The sequence below is a fragment of the Hylobates moloch genome, unplaced genomic scaffold (genome assembly GCF_009828535.3).
Source record: "Hylobates moloch isolate HMO894 unplaced genomic scaffold, HMol_V3 SCAFFOLD_1, whole genome shotgun sequence".
NCBI lineage: Eukaryota > Metazoa > Chordata > Mammalia > Primates > Hylobatidae > Hylobates > Hylobates moloch.
In genome coordinates, this window is record NW_026652276.1 from 13,696,943 (window position 1) to 13,719,946 (window position 23,004).

The 23,004-nt window shown below is 38.6% G+C and overlaps 1 protein-coding gene across 5 annotated transcripts in view; it reads left to right on the top strand.

Annotated features, from left to right (window-relative positions):
• SPHKAP (SPHK1 interactor, AKAP domain containing) overlaps positions 1-23,004 on the top strand; it is a 194,594-nt gene that overhangs the window by 129,575 nt on the left and 42,015 nt on the right. For all 5 annotated transcript variants that reach the window (XM_032754081.2, XM_032754077.2, XM_032754084.2 and 2 more), the window contains 2 exons: positions 18,533-18,592; positions 20,543-20,677. In XM_032754081.2, the coding sequence (XP_032609972.1) occupies positions 18,533-18,592; positions 20,543-20,677 (195 nt within the window). The remainder of the gene's footprint in view (positions 1-18,532; positions 18,593-20,542; positions 20,678-23,004) is intronic.

The window sequence follows — 23,004 nt, forward strand, 5'->3', positions numbered from 1 at the left end:
TCAAGATGCTAAGAATTAGCATTGGCCTATTTTGTGAGCTCTTTTAAGCAAAACTTTTCAGATCTGAAATATTTTCTTATGTTTTAATCATTCTGTCCCCTCATTTCCAATGTTCTAACTCTACCATTGCCAATAGAAAATAGATTGGATGTTGGATTTCTTGAATTGGTCTTTAGATTTTTTATTATTCCCTCTTTTTTTTGTTTGTTCTTTCTGGAAAATCCCCCTTGACTTTATCTTCCAATACTTCAATTAAATTTTACATTTTTGGCTTTCATAATCTTCAAATCCACACCCCCTTTTATTATATTGAAACAGAAAATAGAGAAAAATACTTAGTGGAGCTCACTTTTGTTGGGTGAGAATTGGTATGGTCTAAATGTTTGTGTCACTCCAAAATTCGTATGTCAAAATAATCTCCAGGGCAGTGGAGATAGAAGGTGGGGCATTTGGGGGTTGATTAAGTCGTGAAGGCTGAACTCTCATCAACAGGATTTGTGCCAGTACAAAAGAGGCCTAAGGGAGCTGCTAGGTGAGTAGGTGAGGATGAAGCAAGAAGGCATTTATGAGGACCAGGCCCTCACCAGACAGGAAATCTGCCAGTGTCCTGATTTTGGACTTCTCAACCTTCAGAACTTTGAGAAATATATTTATTTTATTTAAATATTACCCAGTGTAAGGTATTGTGTTATAGCAGCCTGAACAGACTAAGACAAGAATCAACCATTGAGTTTTAATAATAGCAGTAGACAGCAGTGTACTTCACCTGGGTCTTCAGGTTGTTTTACAGTGGGGTCAGGGGAGCAGCTTACCTAGGCTAGGCAGGCATTTCTGGATCTGGGTGTTCTGAGTTAACATTAATCAATTCTACATTTCAAAATAGCTAGAGGAGAAGAATTCAAATGTTTCTAGCATAAAGAAAATATAAATATTGAAGATGATAGATATTTCAGTTACTTTAATTTAATTATATGAATGTATCAAGTTATCACATGTAACATAAACACGGGTACATCTAATATGTATCAGCAAAAATAAATTTTTAACAAATCCACCATTGATGAGCACCTAGGGTGATTCCATCCGCATATGGTAAAAATTAAATCGGTAAGAACAAATTGTAGGTAAACGAAATATTGTGAATAGTGCTGCTATGAACAGTCAAGTGCATGTGTCTTTGCGGCAGAATGACTTATTTTCCTTTGGGTTTATAGTCAGCAATGGGATTGCTGGGTCAAATGGTAGTTTTAAATTATTTGAGAAACCTCCAAACTGCTTTTCACAGTGGCTGAATTAATGTATTTTTCCCACCAACAGTTTGTGTTACTTTTCTCCATACCCTAACATCTGCTATTTTTTGGCCTTTTAATAATAGCTATTCTGACTGGTGTGAGGTGGTATCTCATTGTGGTTTTGATTTGCATGTCTCTGAGGATTAGTAATGTTGATCATTTCTTCATATGTTTGTGGGCCACTTGTACGTGTTTTTTTGAGAAGTGTCTGTTCATATCCTTTGCCCACTTTTTAATGGGGTTGTTTTTTCTTGTTGAGTTATTGCAGTTTCTTATAGATATTGAATATCAGACCTTTGTTGGATGTTGGAGTTTGTGAAGATTTTCTCCCATTCTGTAGGTTGTCTGTTTACCCCGGATAAAGAAAATGTGGTACATATATACCATGGAATGCTGTGCAGCCATAAAAAAACAATGAAATTATATTTTTTGCAGCAACATGAGTGCAACTGGAGGTCATTATCCTATGTGAATTAAGGCAGGAACATAAAACCAAATACCACTTGTTCTCACTTACAAGTAAGAGCTAAACATTGGGTACATATGGACATAAAAAATGGGAAGATCTGGGGACTGCTAGAGGAGGAAGAGAGGTGGAAGTCTAAGGGCTGAAAAAGCTACCTATTAGGTCTTATGCTCACTACCTGGATGATAAGATCATCCATACCCCAAACCTTAGCGTCATGCAGTAAGCCCATGTAACAAACCCGGGCGCACATGCACTCCGTAAATCTGAAATAAAAGCCAAAACTATTGTAAATAAATACATAAATAATTTGAAGGGCTAAAAACCTCATTGTTTATAATGCGGCAATGTCTCACGTTTGTGATCAGTAAACAACAGTATACTGGAAGAAAGAGAAGTTAGTTTGGGAAGGGAATCACACTTTAGAAAGGGTGGGACAGAAGGCAGATATTTTTCATTAAGAGGCAAACTGTGTGTGTGTATTACTTGCATAGTTATTTAAAAGATTTTAAATAGCACAGATTTTTTAAAGTTAATTGTGTTTAAACATACATTGATGAGTGTTTGGAGAAGTAACAGTAACACAACAAAAGTATTTATTGAGCACTTCCTGTGTTTTAGACTTTATAAGCTGTATGTGTTTAAACCCTTCCAAAAATCCTATGAGATAGGTACTGTTGTTTTCCCCATTTTATGGGCAAGGATATGGAGCCTCCTAGTGGTTGCATAATTTACACAATCAATAGGAGCAGAGCTGGGATTGGAGCTGGTCTCTCAAGCACTGTCCCACACTCCCTTTCCTGGCCTGGGTTGGTGCAATCGCGTGTTGCTTATAGACAGGAATGCGTCCTGAGAATTGAGTCATTAGGTGATTTTGTCATTCTGCAAACATGGAGTGCGCTTACACATATATATAAGAAACTGCAACACCTCAACAAGAAAAAACAACCCCATTAAAAAGTGGGCAAAGGATATGAACAGACACTTCTCAAAAAACACATACAAGTGGCGCACAAACATATGAAGAAATGAACAACATCATTACTAGTTGTCATCGCCTACTACACACCTAGGCCATACGCTGTAGCCCATTGCTCCTCGGCTACAAACCTGTACAGCAGGTTATTGTTCTGAATACTGTTGGCAATTGTAACACAATGGTAAGTATTCATGAGTCTAAAGATACCCGAACATTAAAAAAATTACAGTAAAAGTACAGTATTATAATTTTATGGGAACACAGTCATATATGTGTTCTGTCATTGACAGAAATGTCATTATGAGGTGCATGGCTGTACTTCAGCAAAGAAACAGTTCTACATGATAAAGAGAAGAGAATTTAGAGGTCAAGGACTAGCCAGGAGGGAGTAGGTGAGAGATGAGGTGGAGGTGAAAGAATAAAGAGCAAAGGGTGATGGTAAATAGGTCAGTACTCCCCACCCATCTCCACCCCCTCTCTTTCACCAAAAGGTGTTCAGATAACCTGCTAAACTCAAAGACTTGAAATGAATGATTTATTTTTCTATGTAAACCAAAGAAGTGACTGAGTTTTACATCAGGGTTGATCTTCTGCAAGCAAGCTAACCTTGTGGAAATCTTTTGAGGGTGCTCCAATTTTGTGGCAGCGAATCGATGAATTAAAGGTAATCAAAATGGATTTCAAGGAGCATGGAGTCCCCTTCAGCCCCAGAGGACAATTAGGCAAAAATAAGATACAACTTTTTTCTCCTCCTCACTGTCTTTAGAAGTAAATCTCGTGTCACTCCCCAGTATTTAAAACGGAAAGCACAGAATCTTATCAAGACAATGGAATCTTCACCTACCAAATTTTTCTCCCAGTGTACTCTCCTTTCCACGTTGAATCCTAGATTAACTCATTCAAAACCCCAGCTGGTCTTTCTGAATTTCCATATCTTAGAGCACACCCATTTTCATTTGTCCAGACGTCAGTATCAATTTAATTTGTACCTCTGTTGTAGCACTCACTGGAGTCTGTCTTCATTTACAGCTATCTGATTTCAAGTTTCAGATCATCAAACAGTTAGACTAGTTTAGCCCACCAAACTGCAAGGAACCATGACCATCTCGTTCATCTCATCACTGCATGCCACACCTAGCTCTGTGAGCACAGAGGGGCTGCCCTTAAGTGTTCTTTAAAGGAATAAGTGAGTGAGTAAAGTGAATGAATAAATGAATGGACACAAATTAATGAATGAAGTAGCTGTGGGGCTTGGCATGTTTTGCTTAACTTATCTGTAATTCAGTTTCTTTACAGATAACATGAGAGAGTTGAACCAGATTTTTTTTTTGTTTGTTTGTTTTTGTTTTTGAGATGGAGTTTTGCTCTTGTTGCCCAGGCTGGAGTGCAATGGTGCAATCTCGGCTCACTGCAACCTCCGCCTCCCAGGTTCAAGTGATTCTTGTGCCTCAGCCTCCCAAGTAGCTGGGATTACAGGCACCCACCACCACACCCAGCTAATTTTTGTATTTTTAGCAGAGATGGGGTTTCACAATTTTGGCCAGGCTGATCTCGAACTCCTGACCTCAAATGATCCACCAACTTTGGCCTCCCAAAGTGCTGAAATTACAGGCATTAGCCACAGCACCTGGCCTGAACCATGTAATTTTTTAAGTCACTTTTTGTTCTCAAATTCTGTGGTTTATATTGAAATAAAAATACAAGAAACACATTTTCCTACATATACTCACTTATATTTTGGAGAATTATTCCACTTTTGTTTGTTATCTCATTCACGTACTGATACTGAAATTTAAAAATGTATTCGGCAAGAGCTATTTGAAGCCCAAGAATATTTTTTATGCTTTTATTCTGCTTTCAAGTGGGAAAATGTTAACTATAAGTTAACATTTGGAATCATAATGAGGTTGGGGAATGCCAAAAGGATAAACTTCAATGCTCAGCTGCCCTTGCCCAGATATAGGGGAGTCTTTTTGAGGCTTTTCTAAAGGTTCTGAATAGAGGCTTCACATATCCTCCAATTGCCTCCTGGAATTGTAAGTCTCAGACAGGAAAATATAATGATATTACAAAGAATTTTTCTTTGTTCTTTTTGTTTTTTTTTCTGAATATACTAAAGCCAGATTAATGAGTGCTTCAGGGAATAAAGTGAGAAACATTGAAATATGAAACAAACAAACAAAAAACTCAGTTCCCTATCCTGCAGCTGTCAATGATTTTTGGTAGCATTAAAGAATATGAAGTGTTGGCAAGCTTTTCAAATCACCTTTTTTAAGACTTGGTTCCACAACTGGAATTTAAGTGCAAAATTTATTCACCACAACTTAACAGCCTGAGCTCACTTAAGCTACTGCTTGCATCATAAAGGCCATTTTTCTAAAAGTCATTGCCTAAAACAAGTGAAGTTCAAGGGAGTAAATTAGACAAAGAACACAGAAATCAGGATATACATCGTTTTTACCAACAGAGGCCAAAAAAAAAAAGAATAACAACAGTATTCAGCATGCAGAAAATGTTTTGAAACACGGATTTTTATTTGTCTTAGTTTACTTTGAAATATTTAATAAACAAACAAAAATTGCATATATTCAGGGTATACATTTTGATTTGACATATGTATACATTGTGTACTGATTACTGCAATCTAATTATCACAGCCATCACCACCCATAATTACCGTATGTGTGTGTGTGTGTAGGGGGTGGGGTGAAGGCAATTAAAATCTCTCATCAAAATTCAAGTAACAAATATAGTACAATTAAGTATAGTCGCCGTGCTGTACATTAGATCTCCAGAACTGATTCATCTTAAAACTGAAAGTTTATTCCCTTTGACCAATTTCTCCCCATTTTTCTCATCCGCCAGCCCCATGCAATCACCATTCTACTCTCTGCTTCTGTGAGTTTGGCTTTTTTAGATTTCACGTATAAGTGAGTTAATACAGTACTTATCTTTCCGTACCTGGCTTATTTCATCTAGCATAATGTCCTCCAGATTCTACTTTTTTTTATTATTTAAGTTTTAGGGTACGTGTGCACAATGTGCGGGTTTGTTACATATGTATATATGTGCCATGTTGGTGTGCTGCACCCATTAACTTGTCATTTAACATTAGGTATATCTCCTAATGCTCTCCCTCCCCCCTCCCCCCACCCCGCAACAGTCTCCGGTGTGTGATGTTCCCCTTCCTGTGTCCATGTGTTCTCATTGTTCAATTCCCACCTATGAGAACATGCGGTGTTTGGTTTTTTGTCCTTGTGATAGTTTGCTGAGAATGATGGTTTCCAGCTTCATCCATGTCCCTACAAAGGACATGAACTCATCATTTTCTATGGCTACATACTATTCCATCGTGTATATGTGCCACATTTTCTTAATCCAGTCTATCATTGTTGGACATTTGAGTTGGTTCCAAGTCTTTGCTATTGTGAATAGTGCCACAATAAACATACATGTGCATGTGTCTTTATAGCAGCATGATTTATAATCCTTTGGGCATATACCCAGTAATGGGATTGCTGGGTCAAATGGTATTTCTAGTTCTAGATCCCTGAGGAATCACCACACTGTCTTCCACAATGGTTGAACTAGTTGACAGTCCCACCAACAGTGTAAAAGTGTTCCTATTTCTCCACATCCTCTCCAGCACCTGTTGTTTCCTGACTTTTTAATGATGGCCATTCTAACTGGTGTGAGATGGTATCTCATTGTGGTTTTGATTTGCATTTCTCTGATGGCCAGTGATGATGAGCATTTTTTCATGTGTCTTTTGGCTGCATAAATGTCTTCTTTTGAGAAGTGTCTGTTCATATCCTTCACCCACTTTTTGATGGGGTTTTTTTCTTGTAAATTTGTTTGAGTTCATTGTAGATTTTGGATATTAGCCCTTTGTCAGATGAGTAGGTTGCAAAAATTTTCTCCCATTCTGTAGGTTGCCTGTTCACTCTCCAGATTCTATTTTAATAATTGATTAGCATCATCATCAAAGGAAACAAATATGAAAAACTAGTTGTTATCTTACTCACGGTAATAGATGTTCCCTCTCGTATTTTGTTTTGTTTTTCTCTAATTGTTTTTTCTATGTATGTATTCATTATGTGTCAACTATAGTTCACAGAATTCCATTTTTCAAAGGCTTGAATTTAATGGTCTTTTTTTTTGAAAAGTGAGTTACCTCTCAACACTTGGCAGTCTGTTAGAAGATTTAAATTAATGAGTCTCTAAAGCATCCAATCTATAGGGATAGTACTTCAGATTCATGCCTTGGGCTAATGTTTTCATATGCAAACCTGGAGCAGGCCAAATAGAGTGGTTCTTAGAGTACCTGTGAAACTAAGAACCACTTGATGTCGTTTATTAATATAGATATTCAATCTGGATAATTCTGTTAAAAAAAAAGAAGCACCTCTCCTGCATTGCAGTTTTAGGACTAAATCCTCTAAATATTTTTCTACTTCCCTATGTGTAGAGTCACTCAAGTTGTGCCATTAGTCATTGCTATCGAGTTGTTGGGATTTTTTTTTTTATACTTTAGGTTTTAGGGTACATGTGCACAATGTGCAGGTTTGTTACATATGTATCCATGTGCCATGTTGATTTCCTGCACCCATTAACTCGTCATTTAGCATTAGGTATATCTCCTAATGCTGTCCCTCCCCCCTCCCCCAACCCCACAACAGTCCCCAGAGTGTGATGTTCCCCTTCCTGTGTCCATGAGTTCTCATTGTTCAATTCCCACCTATGAGTGAGAACATGCAGTGTTTGGTTTTATGTCCTTGCGATAGTTTACTGAGAATGATGTTTTCCAGTTTCATCCATGTCCCTACAAAGGACATGAACTCATCCTTTTTTATGGCTGCATAGTATTCCATGGTGTATATGTGCCACGTTTTCTTAATCCAGTCTATCGTTGTGAGATTGCAGCATTAATTATTAAAGATGCACAAAGTGTTTGCTCAGTTATACCTGAGGCTTCTTGGAGAGGTAAAGTTTGGAGTTATTTAGTAGTTTGGTTGTCAAACATATGAGAGATGAATGTTAGATGTTTAGTTTAGATAAACTATTTGCATTTTAAAATTAAGTTCACTATCACTTATTCACCATGATTCTAAGTATATAAATTGTCTTTTATCTATTCTAAAATAATTGAGCTGTTCAGATTACAAACATGACTTTCTATCTTTTTTTCATATTTTCTCTTTGCAAACGTGTGTGACTTTCAGAAGAGGGAGAAAGCAACCACTAGATGTCATGTTTTATTACTTTAAAGGTGAAAAAAAGTCTTTAATGGAAGCTTAGTGGGAGAGTTAAAACACAAAATTCTACAAAATTGTAAAGCATGCAATATTTATGTTCAATTTATCGTGTCTGTGGCATTTTTTTTTTTACTTTTTTTATTATACTTTGAGTTCTAGGGTAGATGTGCACAAAGTGCAGGTTTGTTACATATGTATACATGTGCCATGTTGGGTGCTGCACCCATTAACTCATCATTTACATTAGGTATATCTCCTAATGCTATCCCTCCCCCCTCCCCCAACCCCACAACAGGCCCCGGTGTGTGATGTCTCCCTTCCTGTGTCCAAGTGTTCTCATTGTTCAATTCCCACCTATGAGTGTGAACATGCGATGTTTGTTTTTTTTGTCCTTGCCATAGTTTGCTGAGAATGATGGTTTCCAGCTTCATCCATGTCCCTACAAAGGACATGAACTCATCCTTTTTCATGTCTACATAGTATTCTGTGGTGTCTATGTGCCACATCTTCTTTTTTTTCTTTTATTATTTTTTTCTTTTTTTAAATTTTATTATTATTATACTTTAAGTTTTAGGGTACATGTGCACAATGTGCAGGTTTGTTACATATGTATACATGTGGTCTATAGCATTTTTTCTTACACTATAGTCAAAGTTAGGTTGTCTCATTGTACCTGAGGAAGATTTTTGTCAATTATTTGATTAGCTTTTTAACATCAACGAAAACTACATCCTCGGCCAAGCGCAGTGGCTCACACCTGTAATCCCAGCACTTTGGGAAGCCAAGATGGGCGGATCACTTGAGGTCAGGAGTTCAAGACTAGCCTGACCAACATGGTGAAACCCTGTCTCTACTAAAAATACAAAAATTAGCCAGGCATGGTGGCACATGCCTGTAGTCCCAGCTACTCGGGAAGCTGAGGCATGAGAATTGCTTGAACCTGGAAGGTGGAGGTTGCAGTGAGCTGAGACCATGCCACTGCACTCCAGCCTGAGCAACAAAGGGAGACTCCATTTCAAAACAAAACAAAACAAAACAAAAAAGTGCATCCTCAACTAACTAACTCTTTTAAATGTTTAAAATAAAGCTAACCTATATATCCTTTCATACATTGTGTTGAGAAATTGAAATTATGCCTTGGATTCACATGTTTGATCTGCACATAAAAGCTGGCATTTGCTCATTCTGATCCAATATTTTTTTCTCTAATAATAAAAGATCTGTTGTCTGCAGGTCTATAAGTTCTCTCAGCATTATTCATATTTGAAATTTGATCAGTAATAATGACTAGGGATTGGTTGATATTTTCAACATGTCTATATTTCCGTTTTAAATTGCAGTCTTTTTGTAATTTCATGTATGTAGTTGGATACCTATTGCACATTCCTTGCAATCATGCCCTGGTATTGTAACACATGATAACAGGCAGCACCCATAATGCTGGCATCCATTTAAATCCATTAAGTCATAAACACCTCTGGGAACAAGATGGAAGTCATTTCTTAATTAAATGTTCCATAGCCCTGAAAAACAAAATAACATTCTGTTCTTACACATAAGTAATAAAGGTTTAGAAAAGGCAATTTAATTTCTTAGGTCAGTAGATAACATTTATGTAATTAAACAGAAATAAATACTTATGCCAAGTAAATAGAATTTGGGTGGCAGAAAAAAATAATTACAGGCAAGGAGCCAAATTTTAATTGTTTCATGTTCTCAGAAATGGCAGTTCTTTATAAATATTCTATCTCAGTCACCAAAAAACTACATATTATTCTATTTATATTAAATTTCCAGAACAAACAAATCTATAGAAATATAAAGTAGATTAATAGTTGCCTAGGGCTGGGAAGAGGGTATCTGCGGGAAATGGAGAATGACTGCTAATGGATATAGCTTCTTTTAGAAACGATGAATATACTAAAAGTTATTGAATCACACACTTTAAATGGATACATCATTATGGTATGTAAATTACATCTGAATAAAGCCATTATCTTTAAAAAATAAATATATAATAATAGTAAGAATTGATAAATAATTGAGTAAATATCCCCAGGCCCCAACTCAAGAGATTTTGATTAAATAGTTGTGGTTCAGAGCCCAGGAACATACAAGTGTAAGAACGCCGTCCAGATGATTCTGATGTGCCATGCAGGCAGGTTAAGTGCTCCTACTCACAGAGCCAGTTGGTCTTCAGACCTAAATGCAGCTCCTTCCAGGAGTAAGCCAGTACCTGTGACGCTCCATTGGTGGTTTGTTTGTTTGCACGATTGCTTGTTTTTATGTTGTTGTTTGTTTGTTTCTTTTTCTTCTGCTCTCTCCTACTTGGGCCCTTTAATTTCCACTTTCCCTTTCTTCTCCCTTTTCCAGGAAACAAGAGTAGTCCTCATAGTTATGGCTCGGCCTTAAGACTGCCGACTAGTAGAAGATGACTAGCTGCTCTGTTTCTAAGACTCACCTGACAATTCACAAGCCACAGCACATGGCTCCCATCTCCTTTCCTCACAACAGCATGGGAGCTGAGAGCACAGCCAGCATCTGCACCTCCGCCAGTGTCCTCCACTCCACAATACCACCTAGATTCATTCAGCAAATCTGCACTGTATTACATAGAGTAATACAATTACTCTAAGCCAAGGTTATACCTTCTAGTGATCATAAGATTTCAGAGAATGTAGAACTTTTTTTTTTTTTTTTTTTGAGACAGAGTCTGACTCTGTCACCCAGGCTGGAGTGCAGTGACACGATCTCTGCTCACTGCAACCTCCTCCGCCTCCTGGGTTCAAGCGATTCTCCTGCCTCAGCCTCCTGAGTAGCTGGACTACAGGCACACGCCACCATGCCTGGCTAATTTTTGTATTTTTAGTAGATGATATCGATTCTTCCTACCCATGAGCATGGAATGTTCTTCCATTTGTTTGTATCCTCTTTTATTTCATTGAGCAGTGGTTTGTAGTTCTCCTTGAAGAGGTCCTTCATATCTCTTGTAAGTTGGATTCCTAGGTATTTGATTCTCTTTGAAGCAATTGTGAATGGGAGTGCACTCATGATTTGGCTCTCTGTTTGTCTGTTATTGGTGTATAAGAATGCTTGTGATTTTTGCACATTGATTTTGTATCCTGAGACTTTGCTGAAGTTGCTTATCAGCTTAAGGAGATTTTGGGCTGAGACAATGGGATTTTCTAGATATAAAATCATGTCATCTGCAAACAGTGACAATTTGACTTCCTCTGTTCCTAATTGAATGCCCTTTATTTCCTTCTCTGCCTGATTGCCCTGGCCAGAACTTCCAACACTATGTTGAATAGGAGTGGTGAGAGACAGCATCCCTGTCTTGTGCCAGTTTTCAAAGGGAATGCGTTTCAAAGGGATTACGTTTATTGATTTGCGTATGTTGAACCAGCCTTGCATCCCAAGGATGACGCCCACTTGATCATGGTGGATAAGCTTTTTGATGTGTTGCAGGATTCTGTTTGCCAGTATTTTATTGAGGATTTTTGCATCAATGTTCATCAAGGATATTGGTCTAAAATTCTCTTTTTTGTTGTGTCTCTGCCAGGCTTTGGTATCAAGATGATGCTGGCCTCATAAAATGAGTTAGGGAGGATTCCCTCTTTTTCTATTGATTGGAATAGTTTCAGAAGGAATGGTACCAGCTCCTCCTTGTACCTCTGGTAGAATTCGGCTGTGAATCCATCTGGTCCTGGACTTTTTTTGGTTGGTAAGCTATTGATTATTGCCTCAATTTCAGAGCCTGTTATTGGTCTATTCGGAGATTCAACTTCTTCCTGGATTAGTCTTGGGAGAGTGTATGTGTCAAGGAATTTATCCATTTCTTCTAGATTTTCTAGTTTATTTGCATAGAGGTGTTTATAGTATTCTCTGATGGTAGTTTGTATTTCTGTGGGATCAGTGGTGATATCCCTTTGTCATTTTTTTATTGTGTCTATTTGATTCTTCTCTCTTTTCTTCTTTATTAGTCTTGCTAGCAGTCTATCAATTTTGTTGATCTTTTCAAAAAACCAGCTCCTGGATTCATTGATTTTTTGAAGGGTTTTTTTGTGTCTCTATTTCCTTCAGTTCCACTCTGATCTTAGTTATTTCTTGCCTTCTGCTAGCTTTTGAATGTGTTTGCTCTTGCTTCTCTAGCTCTTTTAATTATGATGTTAGGGTGTCAATTTTAGATCTTTCCTGCTTTATCTTGTGGGCATTTAGTGCTGTAAATTTCCCTCTGCACACTGCTTTGAATGTGTCCCAGAGATTCTGGTATGTTGTGTCTTTGTTCTGGTTGGTTTCAAAGAACATCTTTATTTCTGCCTTCATTTCGTTATGTACCCAGTAGTCATTCAGGAGCAGGTTGTTCAGTTTCCATGTGGTTGATTGTTTTTGAGTGAGTTTCTTAATCCTGAGTTCTAGTTTGATTGCACTGTGGTCTGAGAGACAGTTTGTTACAATTTCTGTTCTTTTACATTTGCTAAGGAGTGCTTTACTTCCAACTATGTGGTCAATTTTGGAATAGGTGTGGTGTGGTGTGGTGCTGAGAACAATGTATATTCTGTTGATTTGGGGTGGAGAGTTCTGTAGATGTCTATTAGTTCCACTTGGTGCAGAGCTGAGTTCAATTCCTGGGTATCCTTGTTAACTTTCTGTCTCGTTGATCTGTCTAATGTTGACAATGGGGTGTTAAAGTCTCCCATTATTATTGTGTGGGAGTCTAAGTCACTTTGTAGGTCACTAAGGATTCGCTTTATGAATCTGGGTGCTCCTGTATTGGGTGCATATGTATTTAGGATAGTTAGTTCTTCTTGTTGAATTGATCCCTTTACCATTATGTAATGGCCTTCTTTGTCTCTTTTGATCTTTGTTGGTTTAAAGTCTGTTTTATCAGAGACTAGGATTGCAACCCCTGCGTTTTTTTGTTTTCCATTTGCTTGGTAGATCTTCCTCCATCCCTTTATTTTGAGCCTATGTGTGTCTCTGCACGTGAGATGGGTTTCCTGAATACAGCACACTGATGGGTCTTGACTCTTTATCCAGTTTGCCAGTCTGTGCCTTTTAATTGGAGCATTTAGCCCATTTACATTTAAGGTTAGTATTGTTATGTGTGAATTTGATCCTGTCATTATGGTATTAGCTGGTTATTTTGCTCATTAGTTGAAGCAGTTTCTTCCTAGCCTTGATGGTCTTTACAATTTGGCATGTTTTTGCAGTGGCTGGTACCAGTTGTTCCTTTCCATGTTTAGTGCTTCCTTCAGGAGCTCTTTTAGGGCAGGCCTGGTGATGACAAAATCTCTCAGCATTTGCTTGTCTGTGAAGTATTTTATTTCTCCTTCACTTATGAAGCTTAGTTTGGCAGGATAGGAAATTCTGGGTTGAAAATTCTTTTCTTTAGGAATGTTGAATATTGGCCCCCACTCTCTTCTGGCTTGTAGAGTTTCTGCTGAGAGATCAGCAGTTAGTCTGATGGGCTTCCCTTTGTGGGTAACCCGACCTTTCTCTCTGGCTGCCCTTAACATTTTTTCCTTCGTTTCAACTTTGGTGAATCTGACAATTATGAGTTTTGAAGTTGCTTTTCTCGAGGAGTATCTTTGTGGTGTTCTCTGTATTTCCTGAATTTGAATGTTGGCCTGCCTTGCTAGGTTGGGGAAGTTCTCCTGGATAATATTCTGCAGAGTGTTTTCCAACTTGGTTCCATTCTCCCCGTGACTTTCAGGTATACCAATTAGACGTAGATTTGGTCTTTTCACATAGTCCCATATTTCTTGGAGGCTTTGTTCGTTTCTTTTTATTCTTTTTTCTCTAAACTTCTCTTCACGCTTCATTTCATTCATTTCATCTTCCATCACTGATACCCTTTCTTCCAGTTGATCACATCGGTTACTGAGGCTTGTGCATTCATCACGTATTTCTCGTGCCGTGGTTTTCTGCTCCATCAGGTCCTTTAAGGACTTCTCTGCATTGGTTATTCTAGTTATCCATTCGTCTAATTTTTTTTCAAAGTTTTTAACTTCTTTGCCATTGGTTCGAACTTCCTCCTTTAGCTCAGAGTAGTTTGATCTTCTGAAGCCTTCCTCTCTCAACTCGTCAAAGTCATTCTACGTCCAGCTTTGTTCTGTTGCTGGTGAGGAGCTGCGTTCCTTTGGAGGAGGAGAGGCACTCTGATTTTTAGAGTTTCCGGTTTTTCTGCTCTGTTTTCTCCCCGTCTTTGTGGTTTTATCTACCTTTGGTCTTTGATGATGGTGACATACAGACGGGTTTTTGGTGTGGATGTCCTTTCTGTTTGTTAGTTTTCCTTCTAACAGTCAGGACCCTCAGCTGCAGGTCTGTTGGAATTTACTGGAGGTCCACTCCAGACCCTGTTTGCCTGGGTATCAGCAGTGGTGGCTGCAGAACAGTGGATATGGGTGAACCACAAATGCTGCTGCCTGATTGTTCCTCTGAAAGTTTTGTCTCAGAGGAGTACCCGGCCGTGTGAGGTGTCAGTCCACCCCTACTGGGCGCTGCCTCCCAGTTAGGCTACTTGGGGGTCAGGGACCCAATTGAGGAGGCAGTCTGCCCGTTCTCAGATTGTGTGCTGGGAGAACCACTACTCTCTTCAAAGCTGTCAGACAGGGACATTTAAGTCTGCAGCGGTTATTGCTGTCTTTTGTTTGTCTGTGCTCTGCCCCCAGAGGTGGAGCCTACAGAGGCAGGCAGGCCTCCTTGAGCTGTGGTGGGCTCCACCCAGTTCGAGCTTCCCAGCTGCTTTGTTTACCTACTGAAGCCTGAGCAATGGCGGGCACCCCTCCCCCAGCCTCGCTGCCACCTTGCAGTTTGATCTCAGACTGCTGTGCTAGCACTGAGGGAGGCTCCGTGGGCGTAGGACCCTCCGAGCCAGGTGAAGGATATAATCTCCTGGTGTGCCATTTGATAAGCCCGTTGGAAAAGCTCAGTATTAGGGTGGGAGTGACCCGATTTTCCAGGTGCCATCTGTCACCCCTTTCTTTGACTAGGAAAGGGAATTCCCTGACCCCTTGCACTTCCCGGGTGAGGCGATGCCTCACCCTGCTTCGGCTCACACACGGTGTGCTGCACCCACTGTCCTGCACCCATTTTCCAGCACTCCCCAGTGAGATGAACCTGGTACCTCAGCTGGAAATGCAGAAATCACCCATCTTCTGCGTCGCTCACGCTGGGAGCTGTAGACTGGAGCTGTTCCTATTCAGCCATCTTGGCTCCACCCCTGTTGATTTGAAAAACATACTTTCAATAAAAAATTGGAAGCTAAAAAAATCAGTCAACCATATCAGAGGAAAACTGGCTTATTTTTCTAGTTTCTCTAGAGAAGATGATATTTCAATATTGCTTTCACATAAAGAAGTGACCAAAGAGTATTAGTCAAAAATGTAAAAAAGACAAAAAATATTATGGAGGTGCATTGGGAAGTTGATTAGATATCGTATTTCTGGCAGTTTTTATGTTTTTAATATTTGCCAGCCCTTTTAAGTTCTAGCTTTCTTGTGATTCCGTTTTTCCTTCTAAATAAGTAAATATTCACTCACACCTAATTTAGAATTTTTTTTGTTACTCCCTTTTTTTTTTTTTTTTTTTTCAGGCTGGAGTGCAGTGGCATGATCTCAGCTAACTGCAACCTCTGCCTCCAGGCTTCAAGCAATTCTACTGCCTCAGCCTCCTGAGTAGCTGAGATTACAGGCGTGTGCCACCACACCCAGCTTATTTTTGTATTTTTAGTAGAGAGGGAGTTTCACCATGTTAGCCAGGATAGTCTCAATCTCTTGACCTTGTGATCCTCCTGCCTTGGCCTCCCAAAGTGCTGGGATTACAGGCATGAGCCACCGTGCCTGGCCGTTATTCCGTTTCTTAAAGAAGGCCTCCCCACATTGCGTGCACATCAGGCCCTAAGAAGCCTGGATCATTCCCTACTACCAAGATATTGAAAGATGTGCATGAGAACTATAACCAAGAAGTTGGTTTGTGTCTTGCTTTGTTTTTATCTTGGTTCAGCTAGCAAATGTGGAGAGTATCCTCCAGGTGTAGGCAGAGTTTCATATAGTAGCCTAAAATGGGTGAAAAGAGAGTTCATCCTCAGAGAACTAAAGAAAATATTGGAGTGCAGAAAAATTGCTACTATAGTTGCCTTTCTTTGCTCTCTGATCTCTGCTTTGCCCTCTCCCACTGTGATGCAGGATAATAAAAGCTTCGTCATGCCCAGGGGCAAGGTAATGGGCCTTTCTTTAAGGTGAATGGAAAATCTTCTCATCAATTCAATACCTCCAGTGCCAACTGCATGTTATTTAGAAGTCCCTGAGGACTGATGGATAGTGAACTAGTTTTCCAAGGGCAAAATTTCAATTATTATATGAATATTCTCAAACTTCCCTAGATCATGAACTGCTTCTGAGCTCCATCTTCTATTTATGCTTCCATTTGCACTGTCTGCAAAGGGACTCATGCCAATTTCTTCCTATTTTTCCATCTTGTTAACCCAGAGCAAAAAGAACTTCTGAATGAGCGTGTGGGTCCTTTCATGCCCTTTCTTCTCCCTAATGCCCATCAAGTTATTCTTAACAGGCAGATGGTGCATCCTAGGGTTGCACTTCAAGGATCTTGTGAGCCCATGAAACTTGAAGAAATCTCTTATTCTTTGGGACTAAAGCAGTAGTGATCTTTACACTTCTATTTCAGTTTTTAAGATCTTTCTCAAAACCTTTCCATTATTTTTTTAACCTCAAAAAGAAAAAAGATGGACTAAGAAACCATGATCCCAAAAAGTAACTAAGATCAGAAAGCCCCATATATTTGCAGGCATCTGAAAGTTCAAATGTCTAACTAAATTCCAGGTAATTAATGTTCTCAGTTTTGTATCATCAAATCAACTAGTTAGAAATAAAAACCTTTGGATGATTGCTAGCAAAGTATTAGAGAACCTCATTTGCATTTTCTCATTTAGCACAAACCTAAGTAGACCTAATTACCAACACTTCCCTTCCTCTAGGCCTGCCTGCAATCAGATTCTCTTATTCCCTGTGGCTTGACAGTGTTACACTTTCTCACCTCAAAGTATTAATCATGCTGTCTGTCCAACCCAACCCGCTAGTGATGGTCCTCACCCATTGCCTACCCAACAAAAGTCTTTTTATCTTTCAAAAACATAGCTAACCTCTTTGAAAACTTTTTCTTTTCTCCAACCCCATCTGAATGCTTATAGTAGTTTTCTAACTGTGTGATATATTTGGGATTTAAATTACAGGCATGAGTCCCTTACTGTTGGGGACATGTTATGAGAAATGCATGATTAGGTGATTTTGTCACTGTTTGGACATCATAGACTGTACTTAGACAAGTCTAGATGGCATAGCCTACTGTACCTCTAGGTTATATGGTATAACCTATTACCTCTAGGCTATAAACCTGTACAGCATGTTTCTGTCCTAAATACCACAGGCAACTGAAACACAATCATTAAGTATTTGTATATCTAAACATATGTAAACATAGAAAAGGTGAAAACAGTAAAAATACGGTATTATAATCTTAAAGGACCACTGTTGTATATGTGATCAGTCCTTGACCAAAATATTGTTCATTATGCAACATATGACTTTATAACAATGTTTCATTGTTGTTCAGATTTATTAATATTATGGCTATTGTTTTTAGACTAACCCATTCAGATGTTTATCCAAGATAGCTAACAAAGAAGCAAATTGTACAACAAGGTTAAATAAAGTAAAAGGAACTAAAACAATGTGGCAAAGAGGAGTCCTGGCTTATTATGCACTACATTAAAAGTGGGTAGAGAAAAGGAGCAAAAATGAGAAGAGGAAAGGAGAAAATAGAGAAAAGTATTTATTGCAATTACAAAAAGACTTAGAGCATGAAAAGTTATTTTTCCTATTTCATGAGATTTGATAACACCTTATAAACTTGAAGATTTTGTTGTAACTGTTCTATTGGCTCTAATACAAGCAGACTTTTTTAGTATGTTGGGCCATGAAAGGAAGAGGGCATTTGTTGTAACCAGTGGGAAGCTGAGTAGGGTGTTGGAGAGCTATTTAGAGGCTCAAAAGTGAAATGACTATTTCTTTTTTTCTTTCTTTTTTCATTTTTTTTTTTCTTTTGAGATGCAGTCTCACTGTGTCGCCAGGCTGGAGTGGGCATGACCTTGGCTCACTGCAACTTCCGCCTCCCGGGTTCAAGCAATTCTCCTGCCTCAGCCTCCTGAGCAGCTGGGACTACAGGTGCCTGCCACCACACCCAGCTAATTTTTGTATTTTTAGTAGAGACAGTGTTTCACCATGTTCGCCAGGATGGTCTCGATCTCTTGACCTTGTGATCCGCCCGCCTCAGCCTCCTAAAGTGCTGGGATTACAGGCATGAGCCACCACGCCTGGCCTGAAATGATTATTTCTACACCAAACTGTCTAAGATGTGGAAGACTCCCAAAGCATTTGCCCCAATTGATTCCTGCTTTCTTTCTTCTAAAAAGACAGTCAGGTTTTTTACTTTAATGTACTATTTTTGCCCTCTTTCCCAGGTTTGCTTTGTGAATCTTGATGTGAACAAGGATGAATGCAGTACAGAGCACCTGCAACAGGTAACATTTGAAACTCAAGCTGTCCGGGAGGTCATTACAAGGACTAATCAACTTGATTTCATCTGTAAATAATGCTCATTTTGTAGGAGACTCTTTAGTTAGATCGTTTCATTACAGGCCATTTCCCTGACCCTTTCCCTAGCACTTACCCTTTACCGTTTGCCCTTTTTACGTTTGTGAAACTTGCTTTCCCATGTAGGCAGAACTGTCCAAACAGGCACACATCCTCTTGCCCATCAGTGCCTTAAAATGGCTATTTGTAAATGACTTTTCTAAGAATTTTCCAAAACCTGCTGATACCAGCCAACCTTCCCCTCTGTCTCTCAGATTTGCTTCTTCCTGCTGCTTTCTTCAAATGCTTTACCTGTACCCTTGGCTTGAACTTTTTGCATCCTGTTGCAGCTAAAATTCCCCAAGCACATCCAAGGCAGTGACGGCCCTGATGTAAATGCTTGACAGTATGCAAGGACTTGAAGATCTATTCAGTCCTCTGGAACTAGAGCCTGCTGATACAATGGGAAGAATTAAGTGCTGTAATAAGGTTGCCATTCCATGCCAAAAGCAGACAATGGTTTGAATTTACCATTTGGTGTAACACTGTTTAATGTATAACAGCACACGATTTGCCACTTGATTTTCACAGAACAGTAGACCTGCAATTACTTGGTTATTGACAGTTATTCCCATATTGACAATGCTGCACTTCAAGCATCTCAAACCCAGTTTCCTACACAGCTAATTTATTACAAATTTTCACCGAGCCCCAAATATCATCATCTGTGTAGTACTATGGAATTTTCAAAAGAAATTGCACATACAATTGTATTTGATAGAATTACGGTGCAGAGTCCATCAAAGGGGAGAGCAGGGAGGGCCAAAGCAAGTTGGCATCTAAGAGTAGTGTGGTTGAAGAGTTTACGTGAGTGATTTGAAATAATTGTCTGCTATGGCTAAGAGCATACAGACACCTTGGCACTGATTTAGCTACATGAACTGTGCAAGTTACTGGGCCTGGTCCTGAGGCTACTTGTGTATAACATGAAAGGAATAATGGTACCTAATCCATATAGGGTTATTGTGAAGATTAAATGTAGTCAGATTTAACATATATACAGGCTCTAGCATAGTGCTTAGTACATAGAGTAAAATCAATGCTAGTCAAATTTTATTAATTATTATTCTTAAAAATTAGAAAGGAAGAGGTATTAGTCCATTTTCATGCTGCTGATAAACACATACCCGATACTGGAAAATTTACATAAGAAAGAGGTTTATTGGACTTAGAAGAAAGAGGGTTATTGGACTTACAGTTCCACCTGGCTGGGGAAGCCTCGCAATCATGATGGAAGGCAAGCAGGAGCAAGTCACATCTTATGTGGATGGCAGCAGGCAAAGAGAGAGCTTGTGCAGAAAAATTCCCACTTTTTAAAACCATCAGATCTCATGAGACCCATTCACTATCACAAGAACGGTGTGGGAGAGACTCGCCCCCAGGATTCAATCATCTCCCACCAGGTCCCTCCCACAATACGTGGGAATTATAACAGCTACAAGATGAGATTTGGATGGGGACACAGAGCCAAGCCATATCAGAAGATTATTAGTTAAAAAAAATCTTTTATGCAAGGTCTTAAAAGGGAAAATTTTTCCAAGTTACTGTTTATACATGGTATGATAGTAATTACTATCATAATGTTTACTTCGTTTACTCTGTAAAATTTTTACTTTTGTAAAATGTAGAACTAAAGAGTTTTTAAAGCTTGTATTTTCTCTTTCAATCTAAACTTGCATGCTTCCATTTTATAAAATTTCTTCTAGTAAGAATCTTAGTAGATTAAGCAATCTATATGTATGAGCAGTTATGAGTATTATTTCTGAAGGTAAAGTAGTTTGTGAGTAGTATTTGGTGAAAAGAAATCAGCTAAACTAATAAAGATTCTTGCTTTACAGAAACTGGTCAACGTTTCACCGGATCTTCCAAAACTTATCAGTTCCATGAATGTCCAACAACCAAAAGAAAATGAAATTGTCGTCCTAAGTGGGTTAGCCTCTGGAAATCTCCAGGCAGATTTTGAAGTTTCACAGGTAAGACATAAGTTCTTGTTAAGCCATTCACTTACATCTATAGTTAGCTCAGCACAGATCAGTGTAAACCCCAAAGAGATGCTACACATAAGCTTCTGTAACATAGGAATCAAAGTGTCTTTATATTTGAGAAAAGTCTGCATTTGTATTTCTCTTAAATATCACCACTTAAAGTTTGACAGAGCTTTTCTCACATCAACTCCTAATTTCTATTATCTTCTCAAATTCCTAAGTTGTATTTGAACTAGAGCAGATACAGTAGGCATTGGTTACTTAGCTTTGTTTTCTACAAATCTACTGGATAAACAAAAACAGAATCATCTTCTCTTTTAGGAGCAGTACGAAAATTCTATTTCAGAATCCCACAATATCATCTTTCAGATGTTATGTATTCCTTAGGAGGTACCAAACTAGCCAAGCTAGTAAATCCAGGATGGCAGCTTCAAGGATGGAAAGAGAGTGTCTTGGGCCCAACGAATAAAATATCCCTCCTCCAAAACAAATGTTATTAAAAATAAACAGTAACTAAAATACTACTATTATCATTCCGTGCACTCATGTTCGCTCCTATTATATAAATCACTATAACATTATTTATTTGAAGATATGTAAGTAAAATTGTTTAATTAATTTACAAGAAAAATACACATAATGTACATTACAGTGATACGTAACAGCTCCAGATTAAAATGATGAGCATTTGTTTTCCACAAATTATTCTTCCTTAGGTTTTAATTTCACTGTCAATTTTTAAAGTCTTCTTTTATCCTTCAACTCTTCAAAATCTCAAAAAGCCCAAAAGTCTCCAAATTTCGAGAAACACAATACAGTGTGATAAATCAACTAATAAACGAGGAGGCTTTATTTCCAGGTAATCACATCTCCCTGACTTTGTAGCTACTAACAAAGCTTGTGTCCTATAAATTTTACATGAATCCTAGGTAATTTGTGGCTTGTCAAATAATTGTACATTATATCTTTGAGAGTGAAGACTTTATTTCCGTTTTCTTTCTAGAATTCACAGATTTAAAAAAAAAAAAACTGCCTCTGCATTATAGAACACTTTTCCTAGCTTTTGGCAAGTACAGGTATTACTGAGAAATTCCAGCTTTCTTTCAATACCTCTATGAAAATTGGTATTGACATTAATTGGACTTGACCTTGAGTTTAACTTACTAGACCCTGATTAATCCCAGTTAGGATTCTTAATTTAACATGGCAGAAAATTAGCTTAAGCAAAAAGAGAACATATTGTTTCATGTAACCAGAAAAATCCAGGAGTAGATTAGAGACTTAAACAATGTCATCAAGACATGGATTTTTCTCTTGTGGCCTCTTTCCTGTTTTCTCTCCGTTGGCCCCATTATCAGACAAGCTCCTCCCACAAGGAAGCAAAATCTCTTTGGGTTCAAGTCGGGAACGAGTGAATGGGACGTCATTTCCAGGTGGTTTTCAGCAAAAGTCTCATTGCATCCTATTGGCTCTCATATGTCACATGCCCATTTCTGAACCAATCACTATGACCCAAGGAATGCATTGTTCAGATTGGCCAGGCTTGAGTCACATGATCACCCCTGGAGCTGGAGGTGAATCAACTCCATGTGAATCACTTGGACTCTGATGAGGTTGACTCACTGATAGTATAGTGTGCCCTTCTCCCCAGGGCAATTGTCTGATTCATGTTTGCACCTCCTTGCATAATTTGCATACAATAGGCACTCGGAAAATACCGGGTAAGTTTCAGTTTAGTGTAGTGTGTCTAAACTCAGTGGAAAGAAAATTAAGCCAACTTCTGCTTACTCTACAACAGCAGTTCCTGTCCATTCGGGGGATCACAGATACTTTGTGAATTCAGTAAAAGCTATAGACCAGTGTGTCTCAAATGCTAATGGATGTACGTATCTCCAACAGATTGCTTGGAAACGCAGATTCTGATTGAGTAGATCTGGGTTGAGGCCTGAGAGTAAATATTTCCAACAAGCTCCCAGGTGATGCCATGGCTGCAGGTCCATACCCACACTTAGAAAAGCAAGGCAATGGACCACCTTCTTTGAAAAATAGACCTAATCACATATGCATATAGGGAAATTCTATTTTTGAGCCCCCAGGGGATTCCTAAACCCCTTGGAGAAGGATTGAATTTTTCATTTTATAATCATCTCTCCTAGAATTATTGGAACCTTTTATTACTATTCCAATGAGCAATAAATAATATGAATAGTGACAATGTGTAGTGGAGAATGAGGATATGGTTTGTAACCCTAGAACTGAACAGAATTAACAGGTCTAATTAGTACATGATTCTATAATTTGGGCCTCTTTATCAC